Below are 10,111 nucleotides of genomic sequence, written 5' to 3'. Positions count from 1 at the left end.
AAAAAAAAAAAAAATATATATATATATATATATATATATATATAGGAGTATCATTTCCTATCCAGTACCCAAAAAGCAGCGCCCCACAGTGGCCACTGTCTGAGTTATTCAATGTTATCTTAATAGAGAATGATAATTATGCATAAAAATATAGTTTTTCAAACCCCAAGAACTGCATACTGTTTAAATCTCTTTACATGCTGGTCTTCACCTTTTATATATTGAATGTTTTGTGCAAACAATCACACACCTTCCAGATTGATAAAAAGTAACATTGTTTTCAGCACAACTTCCATTCTCTTGAGGTCCTGAGTTCAGTTTGAACTTAATTTCAGAAGCTAAAAGGTTATTGTTTTTTTCCACCTGGCAAGCATCCAGCTTAAACATGCCATAGTGTTTTAGTTCTTGCAATAGCATAACTTGGATTCACCTGTGTCACATTTCTGCAAACTAAATGCACTAATTAAATGGAATCCTCTTGATGTCTAGCATTGCTAAGCTTTTGGATTTGTATTAGCTAATAATTCTCTGGTACAGATTTAGTTGTTTTTTTTTCTTTGCTGCACTGACATCAACTTTTGTACAGAGACCTATCTTAGAAACTAAGCATATTTTATTCTCAAATCCACATTTATCAAATCCAGAATGAACTCAGAAAAGAATGTTGTCACTGTAAGTTTGTTGCTTGTGAAGAAATCTTAACACATTTTTTTTTATATGTGTATCTATGTTAGGGTTTAGAGGCCTATCGCTACAAAAACACATTGGATTGTGCCTTCCAAATCTTGAAACACGAAGGACCACAGGCGTGAGTACCATGAAGCCACTCCTTTAGAGGTCCCTCCCCCTTTAGCAACCAATCGTAATCTTGTACACCCTGCAGGTTCTACAAAGGCACGGTTCCCAGACTTGGCCGCGTGTGCCTTGATGTGGCCATAGTCTTTGTCATTTACGAAGAGGTGGTCAAACTACTCAACAACGTGTGGAAAACGCAGTAAACCAGCATGAATGTGAAAGGGGGTCCGGGAGGAAGCGCGGACCAGTGCCTCTTGCTACGCACAACACAACACCTCTGTTCCAGTTCAGTTTAGCCGTCTGGATTCTCCTGAGCAGATGACGCGTCGTCTCGACCGGTGTCCACACTGTTAAGCATCATATTCGGTTACATAGGCTCACTCTAAACCCAGCGATGAAGACTAAAGAGTTTTTTCGTCAAGTGAATTAGAAGTAGGTACTTAAATGAAGGATTGAATAATAAAAGGTTGGAAATACGATAAAAGGAGTATTGCGAACGACATGAAACGAACACTTTGTTCTGAAACCAAAAAAAGTGTCTTGATTCACTGAGTACTTACCACATACTGTGCTATGAATGGGCTTGAGCAAGCTTCTTGAACCACTGTAACCAGTCTGTGTAGCTCTTGGCTTTGCTTGTGGTGCCGTCACGCTCGCAGCGTCCAGGTGACGGTTCAAGGTGAACCTCCGTGCCCAGTGCTGACCACAGTTCATCTTTGCATGAACATTTTTAGACTCCAACAGCGAGTCGCAGACCTGCTGAGGCTACACGGACAAGTTTCGAAAGGGAGTGAGTTTGTAACTGAAAATATGAGCTTATGTTGGTACATCTGTCTTGGTTCATGAACATTGTAGCACCTTCTGTTTTTGTATTCTGTTTTTGATATCATTTTTCTTCTAATCAGATCTACCACATTAAGGTTCCTTTTATTAACCCTGGTTTGATCTGTCCGACAGGCTTTTGTTATACTAACATAATAACTAACTCAGTGTGGCTAGGATCTTAAAAAAGGAAGAGGTTTGTTGCCACCTAGTTGTTAGATATAACTAGGAACTGATCTGTTGAAAGACTTTTGACATAAGTGAGAAGTCTCAATGCAACAGATCAGTAATTGGGTGATCTTTAAGTCTTGAACAAAATCCTTTCAGTGTTTTTAATCCACTCTTTATTCTCCATTTTGTCCTTTCCTCACTTGTGTCCTTTCATTATGCCTGTCCTTCACTATTTCCTTCCTACTTTCCTTCTTGGGTAACACTTTACTTGAAGAAATCATTACTGATATAAATTTGTTCTAAAAGTATTACTGATTGCACTTTAAAAATTAGGTAACTTTATGTTATTAAAGGTAAAGTTTAAACAGTAATGATTTATTGGTTAATGTCAAGATGTCTAACAAAGACATTTTGAATAATTTCAACTTTGTATTAAAAGTGTCATAATTTACCGAATGACGCTTTATGACAACAGTCATAAATATTCATGAAGGCTTATTCATGTTCATGACAGGTGTTGTCATGTTTTTGAAAGTGTCATGTCAGTCTTATTCACCCCCCTTCTAATAAAGTGTTAATCTTTGTTGTTCCCACCTTTCCACCCTAATGTCCTACTTTCTTTCTTGTTCCGTCCCTCCCTTATTGTAATTTCTCCACTTTCTCCACTTTATCTTCCTTTGCTCCTTCTTTCCTGATTACATATTTAAAACCTTGCCCGTGTAGGAATATTTGACTGAAATGTATTGTGAATTTATATTTCATATTACGGTATCTGGAAATGTGGAATTTTTACACAAGAAAAAAATATTCCCCTTTTAAATATTGTTTGTTCCAATAATTACAAGGTTTCACACTTTACACATGAATACAAAGAAGGGTGTTTTGTCACTTGTCATTTGTTCTTTTTTCAGAAGGCATTTACTGCACAGTTTTGTTCATGGTTTGCTGTTTTGGTTTTTCATAAAATGGCCAATTTTAATGCGCACATTCTCTTTAATTTCTGTGTAAGCACTTACTCTGCTCACTGAGGGCAGATTTAAAGCTTTTTATTGTATGGGAGATACCAAAATACGACATGACGCACATGACATAAATGCTGTTGGAAAATTTCAATGACTCAAGTTTGATGTTCTTGAGGATAATAAACTTGTGTAGACCAAATCTGTGTGGTTATGATGAGACTAAACATAACATTTCAGAAATAGACTTTACTGTGCGAACTGACATGACCAATATAGCAAATCAAAAATATCTACTTTTACTCTTGAACTTTATATAAACACTTAACAAACATCACTGTACCTTAGTGGGATTTATGTGATGGACGAAAACAAATTGATACCATGTTTCCCCAATAGTAAGACACCCCCGATTTTAAGACGTATCGGGGATTTCAGGGGGGTCGGCTAATATAAGCCGTACCCCTTACTTTCGGGGAAACACGGGAGTATTGCCGCCTCCCTCTCATCTAGCTGTGCGCCGCCTCCTGCCCCCTCTCCATACGTCACTGCCGCCTCCTGCTTAAAATACGGTAATACAATACTGTTCAGGTTGTTAATAAATGTTAATTTTATGGTTAAAACAAAAAATTCGACAATTTTTTTCCCAATATAAGACATACCCCGAAAGTAAGACATAGTGGGGCTTTTGGGGATAAAAAGAAAGTAAGACTCTGTCTTACTTTCGGGGAAACACGGTAGTTGTGTATTTTAGATTTGCTGTCCTCCTGGTATATAGCTACAGTGATCAACAAGAGTCCTCAGTGGGAGGGAGAGCTGCTCACAGGTTGGAAAAACTCTGGCTTTAAATAAACATTTAGTGATTTAAGTTGACGTCTATTTAAACTTTACTAGGAAAAGAGCTAAGGGGGAAGTTAATGTCTTGTTCAACACATTAAATTCACTCAAGTATTTAAAACAAAACCTCAGGTGCACCATTTCTAAAATACATACAGGTATACATATGTATATATATATATATTTTTTTTGTGGATGTTGTAGATCAATAATTTGTAAAAGCTTTCGAGTGAAATTAGAATTCAGTATTAAAGTTTTTTTTTGTTTTTTTTAAATGTGCCTCCAAAACAAAAATGCCTGAGAGATATGAATGAAATTACATTTCTGGATTAACAAACGAAGATAAGAATTTTGAATTTGCAGGATATCTACACAAAAATAACTCTTGCACTCAAAACGCAAGCTTAAACTTAATGTTGTGGTAATATCTGCTATTCTAATCCTATTTGTATAGTATTGACTCAAAGAGGGCAGCTATTGAAGATCATAAGTCAAGTCTTTATTATCATTGTAAAGCACAACATAATACAATGAGATTGAATAATAGATGTATGCAAACTGGTTGTAACCAACATTTCTCAACCATTCAGAGGGAAACTTTGTTTCTTGTTCAACTAACAGCCACTTAATTTACTGTTAAGTCAACAGTATGGTGGGAAGGAGCTCAAGTTAGAATGCATTAAGAATAAATCATCCAGCAATAAATTCATGCTATGGACAGGAAATCAGGTTTCCCAATATGGGATGAAAGAAATGTTCAGGATTTCCTGCCGCTGCAACTTAATGTGTTTAATGTCGCGCTGATGGCAGAAGAGATTGAAGACTGAAGGTGCAGGGCAAGCAGCAGTGGGCTTAACATCACGGAGCAAGGCGTTAACGCTCCCACATGCTGCCTCATCAGACCAACTGTTCATGAAAATAGCGCCAAAATATCTCAAGAACTGAGATGAAAACAGGAGCCGTATAGCTTTCTGATAATTCACTAAAAAGTACGATTCTTTATATCTATGACAATGGTTAGCAAGCTTTCAGTAATCTGCAAACTGGAACCTGATTTGCACTGATGTGGGTCGTTATATTCCACAAGGTAAATGTTTTGAAATACTTTGATATGTAGTAATCTGAAGGAAATTAAGTTTCCATTTGGGTGAGCTTTGTTTGCAGTCTTGCACTGTAAATGATCCACGTTTTGACTTGAAAGCAAGACTCAGCATTTGTACTGTGACAGGATTCAAGTTCCTCGACACAATCGCTCCTGTGGCAGGCGCCACAAAGACGAACAGAGGACTAGATCTGCTCTGGACACCCTTTGCTCCAGCTGTCTGGAGCTTTAAAGAAACCCATATGAGAGGATCCATGATTGGTTATCTTCTCCATCTGAAAAAAAAACAAGGCAAATGTTTAGTACTTGGATACGTCCAACAATTGTGAAAACTGTACAAGTAGAGCGACTCACATTCGAAGACATTTGTCTTTCCCACCACTTGCCACTCTCTGTCCATCAGGACTCCAGTCAACAGCATAAACCTACAGACGGGAGGAAAATCATCAACTAATATCAACAGAATGCAAACATTCATTAATAATTTGAACACATCTCTTGTCTTGCCTCATCAGCGTGTCCAGGAAGGTCCATATTAAGCTTCCCAGTCTTTATGTCCCAAACTTTCAGCGTGCTGTCACTGCTGCCGCTGACCAGCAGCCGGCTGTCTGCTGACCACGCCACCTGATACACAGATCCCACATGTCCCCGCAGAGACATCAGGTATCTGAGGACCAAAAGACAGGGATGACAAGTATTTAGCTTAATGGCACCATCTTATGGATCCATTTAGTATTGCACATCCAGATACATCTAAATTACCTCAAAGTATAATCGAAAACTGAGACGTATTCAAGCATTTTAATGGGAAATTCAGTGGAAGGAAAAAGTCTTCACAAGCATTTTATTAAGTTTCAACTTAAAGTAATTGTATAGAGCTCCGTGTGTAAAGCTGAGTTTCAATTTTTGAAATAAACAAGCTCTTCCATGTTATTCTGAGTTATGTAGCTGCACCTGTAGATTTGCCAAAAATCTCATCAAAGACAGAGGAAACGTGAAGCCTAAGCCACACATAGCCAGATATTTGGGAAAATTCAAACATTTTTATGCATTTTAGCCTTCCAACCACACAAAAACTCTGTTTAGTGTCACAAAAAACAATTTCTTATGCGCCATGTTTAATTCCAAACAGGAAGTTGTGGTTGTTTTCAAGCAATACGATTGGCTGACATACATTTTAGCTTTGCAGGACACTATATCTGTGGGTTTAGAAGGTTAAGAATATTGGAAGAAGGTTTAGAAGGTGTAAAACAACCATTGGTGACATATTTATGCATGTTAATGGAGATGAACAATTTTCTGAAACCGATGCCGTGTGTAAAATCTTATTTTTTTAAGTATGTGGCAGAGATACATGTCTTTATAAAGACTCAGCCATGTGTGTACATAGCTGAATCCTGTCGAGTCAGAGGTTTTCTTACTTTCCAGTACGTCCGTCCCAGATTTTAATGGACTTATCAAATGAAGCAGAAGCGAGGAGCCTGGTGTCAGGGGAGAAGAGCACTTCGTTGACCAGAGCGCTGTGGCCGGTCATCCTGGCTAATGGCTTTTTGCCTTCAGCAGGATTCCACAGGAATAAGGTGAAATCATCAGAGCCAGACACCAACCGCTCCGGAGCGGAGCCCTGCAACAGACGAAGACGACAATAAAGTGAGAGAATCAACGAGGTGTTAAGAGAAACTTTCCTTTCACGCAAATAAAAGGTACTCACCCTAACTTTATTATATCTCTGCAAGGCTGCCTCCTTTATCTCCTCCACTAGAGGGAAATAATACTAATTAGACAGGAACAAAACACAAAATCCAGCATTACAAAGGAACGTCAGGCCTTACAAGAGCCAGTGAGATCCTGGGGGTTGATGGTGGCGGTAGCAGGTTCAAAAGCTCCAGTACGTAATACATAATCTGTGCTGAGAGCCAGAGTGTTCACCCAGTGGGCGTGACCCTGCAGCGTCCTGCACAGCACGCCCTGAAATCGACAAACAAACACCAACACGTCAGGAATCTCAGTGCTACTTCAGTTGAAGATGAAACAGACGCTCTGCCTCACATCTTTGGGCCTCCACACTTTGACTGTGCGGTCCTGGGAGGAGGTGTAGAGCAGTCCGTCTCCTCCCCATTTCACACAGGTGACTGACTGAGTGTGTCCCGTCAAGATCTTCTCATATCGTCCCAAAACAGTGTCCCAGATCCGGACAGAGCCGTCCTTAGAGCTGCTGGCTAAGTACCGGCACTCTGGGTTACTGAAACAGATGGGAGGTGGAACAGATGGTTGCAAAATGTTTAGATTTCTACAAACAGCTAAAAATACCCAAAAGGTCACCAATAAAATAGAGGAACTGAAGGCTTACAGGTGGAGAGGTTCCCAGCAGAGCCAAGTGATCCACTTGGTGTGTCCTGTCAAAGTCTTCCCTATCTGTGTTCCTGTCACCGGATCCCAAAGACAGATCTAAAGGTGCAGAATCGTGAAAATATATATTTTTTAAATTTGTGGAATTCATGTTTAGAAAACAAAAAAAATTAGGTTGAAACAAACCTGACTGTTCTTGCACCCTGAAGCCAACTTCTTTCCATCAGGTGACCAGGCAATGCTCAGGACCCAGTGAGCGTGTCCTTCAATAAAGCACAGCGAAGCTCAGAGGTGTCCAGATGTCAATATATAATTTGTATTTTTTGAGAGAGAAATGTTGCCTCCTTATAGAAGTGACTTCATACCTCTGGCAGTGTGATGAGGGGTTTCAGTCGTCAGATCCCAAAAGCGCACTGTGGTGTCTCCTGATCCACTGGCCAAATATCTCAAACAAACAACAACATAACTTATAAATCAGCCTCTTTTATGCGTTTTTATATTATATATATTTTGGACAAATACTCTGCAAAAGCACACAGCTGGTTATCGTGTCTGAGAGTAACTCACTTGCCGGTAGGACTGAAGGCAGTGGAGATGACTGCCTCCGTGTGTCCCTGCAGCGTGCTGGTGCAGCGGGTCACGGCCCGGACCCTGAACACAGCCTGAGGTTGGTACACCACTGGCAGAACCTGCTCCGTCTCCACCCCGAGGGTCTGGATGCAGGAGCCCAGGCTGGACACCACCTCTGCCTCGCCGCGCACAAAGAATGCCAGAGGAACGGGCTCCTCCTGCAGCAGGTACATTCATTTATTCAGCTAAGTACGAGACAATACTGGAGGAAAAACAGTTAGAAGTAGCAAAAGACTTTAAACGTAGGCAGAGATGTTTGCTGATCACTTATCCCCCCAATAAAATGCACTGAAATTACAGAGTGAAACATAACAAAACGCAGCAGAATGATTACACATTATAATGGGACTGCGACTTAAAGAAATCATTCTATACATCTACGCAGAAGTGATCTCAAGAACATTCAATCTGTACAACACAATGCTAGAAGATTTTGCTCTAACATATCCTCCTGACTACCAGCAGTTCATTTTTGTCCTCTGTAGAGGACATTTCTAAACTTGAATATCTCCCACCCCATGCATTCTACTGAATTAATTCCTTTTGGTATCTAGAAAGGACATTTAGGGCTTTTCAATGATACCACATGTGAAGGGGTGAGACTTTTGTACGTACCTTTTTCTAAATCATAAAAATGGCATTTATCAGTAACAACAGATTTTATGGAAAGAGACAAAGTAAGTGCATAAGTATTCTAGTAACCTTACAAAGACTGTGGGATTTTAAAAAAAAAAAGGTGATTGGACAATATTTTCTTTCCTGGTAGTCAGGAGGATATGACCTATAAAATACACATTTAAATCAGACTAAACAGAAGACCTACATTTTACAAATGTTACCTCGTACAGAATCTTTTTTATTTCCTAGATATTAAAAAAGCATGTTTACACCAAGTTGGTCAGTGCTACCTTTTGTAACAATGCATTGCAGACGAGCTGCAGTTTGTCGGGGGTGATGTCGAGAGGCACATCGAAAGGTGAGCCCAGAACTTCCCCGTTCTCGTCCTGGAACTGGATCAGCAATCGCTCCACATTCTCACTTGTCATCTTGAATCTGGTTCTGTTCCAGATCTAACAAAATGACATTCGTTAGATCTGGTTTTTGCTGTGATCTCTGAATGTTACAATCTCCAAAGCATCTCAATTTATATTGTGACAGAGAAGGTTTCAAGGAGCCAATTAACGTTTAAAATAAGGAACTTCTAGTTACATTAAATAACGCCAAAATATTAAAATTCATTTCTACTTTTAAACCTTGAAAAAGTTTGAAAGTTGTTATTGCCAAGAGTACAGCTTCAAGCAGGTTAAGCTGAATGCAAATGCATTAAGATCATGTCATGTGGCTGTGAAAAAGAAATGTTTTAGAATAACTAAATTATTTATTTGTCAGCATCAACTCAACTGAGAATCTGAGTTGTTCTGAATGCGACACGAGTCTAATTTTCCCTATCATGAAAGTAAATACCAGTAAATACCAGTTTTAGGCACTCATAATAACATAATAACAACTCATAATAACTGTGACATTATATACGCGTATTCCACATAGTCAATACATCACAATGAAAATCAACTAAATGATCATTTAATTTTCTTCCAAGTACTACAAAGTTTGGCAAAGTTCTCTCTTGCAACCGAACACAGCTAACCAGTAGAACACAATCTTTACTTTAATTTACATATTTTTATATAGAAAATATAGCTATAATTAAACGACAATTCAAATTGGGGGTAAATGCAACAAAAAAACAAAGACAGTTTGTCAGTTTTATTTTTTTAGCTAACTGACGGTGTCCATACTCTCCATTGAAGCTAACTCTGCTAGCACATTCATTAGCCAACCCTTTTAGCATCTTGAAGCCTTTATTGCACGAGCCATTCAACGGGAGTAAATCTATAGTTAATTCATCCAGTGTCGTTGGTTTAATATAAACACTGAATGCTTTATATATAAACTAAACGCTTACCTTTAGCTTAGCGGTTGATATGAAGTCTCCACGTGTTTACAGCCAAAGAGTCTACCACTGAAAAGATATGCTGCTAGGAAACAGAACGTCAAGGGAAGTTACGGGGTCGCAATGGATTATGGGAAAGTTACCACGTCGGTAGGTGCTACTCACGCTCCCATCAGTTATCTTTATATTTCTACGATTCTTATTTCTTACTCCTCACTTTCTTTGAAGTGAGGAGCATCTGCGTGATATGAAGGTCTGGGCTTTGACTTGGCCGTTTTTCACGGTTAAGAGTAAGATCTTTTCCTGGAATTATATTTCTGGTTTAATCCAGACAAGACTTCTATTCTGGTGTCTAAATATTTCACTTTTAGAACGTCAAGAACATTATTCCTGACGTCCTGGTCCTCACCCATGTCTTCTCGAACTTAAGTTGTCCTTTGTTTTTCCCCTCTTTTAAAAAACAGATGTTTTCTTCTCACACCTATCTGGTGG

The 10,111-nt window shown here is 39.0% G+C and overlaps 2 protein-coding genes across 2 annotated transcripts in view; one reads left to right on the top strand and one right to left on the bottom strand.

Moving 5' to 3' along the window:
• Nucleotides 1-2,135, top strand: part of LOC103475495 (tricarboxylate transport protein, mitochondrial) — a 6,190-nt gene extending 4,055 nt beyond the window's left edge. Inside the window, 2 exon segments of the mRNA XM_074186871.1 lie at nt 735-808; nt 884-2,135. Of these exon segments, the coding sequence (XP_074042972.1) occupies nt 735-808; nt 884-998 (189 nt within the window). The 3' untranslated portion in view covers nt 999-2,135.
• A 1,926-nt stretch (nt 2,136-4,061) lies between these two features.
• nle1 (notchless homolog 1 (Drosophila)) lies at nt 4,062-9,873 on the bottom strand. The gene is made up of 13 exons (XM_008427158.2): nt 9,632-9,873; nt 8,574-8,735; nt 7,603-7,823; nt 7,401-7,480; nt 7,222-7,298; nt 7,037-7,134; nt 6,736-6,928; nt 6,519-6,654; nt 6,398-6,444; nt 6,108-6,310; nt 5,194-5,353; nt 5,041-5,111; nt 4,062-4,961 (listed from the first exon to the last, which is right to left on the bottom strand). The coding sequence occupies exons 2-13, from the start codon at nt 8,709-8,711 to the stop codon at nt 4,949-4,951; spliced, it is 1,437 nt and encodes a 478-aa protein (XP_008425380.1). The 5' UTR covers nt 8,712-8,735; nt 9,632-9,873; the 3' UTR covers nt 4,062-4,948.
• Between the last annotated feature and the right edge of the window lie 238 nt (nt 9,874-10,111).

The sequence above is a fragment of the Poecilia reticulata genome, linkage group LG14, assembly GCF_000633615.1.
Source record: "Poecilia reticulata strain Guanapo linkage group LG14, Guppy_female_1.0+MT, whole genome shotgun sequence".
NCBI classification, from domain to species: Eukaryota; Metazoa; Chordata; class Actinopteri; order Cyprinodontiformes; family Poeciliidae; genus Poecilia; species Poecilia reticulata.
Note: the sequence above shows the minus strand (reverse complement) of the source record. Positions and strands in the feature narration are given on the sequence as shown.

Bases quoted from the DNA above. Each gene is read 5' to 3' on its own strand.
- nle1 (XM_008427158.2), bottom strand. From the start codon at position 8,711: ATGACAAGTGAGAATGTGGAGCGATTGCTGATCCAGTTCCAGGACGAG. The intron at 7,299-7,400 runs GTATGAAGTCAC...GCTTTATTGAAG, and splicing joins CCCTCATCACACTGCCAGAG to GACACGCTCACTGGGTCCTG. The intron at 5,112-5,193 runs GCAAGACAAGAG...TCCCGTCTGTAG, and splicing joins TTCCTGGACACGCTGATGAG to GTTTATGCTGTTGACTGGAG.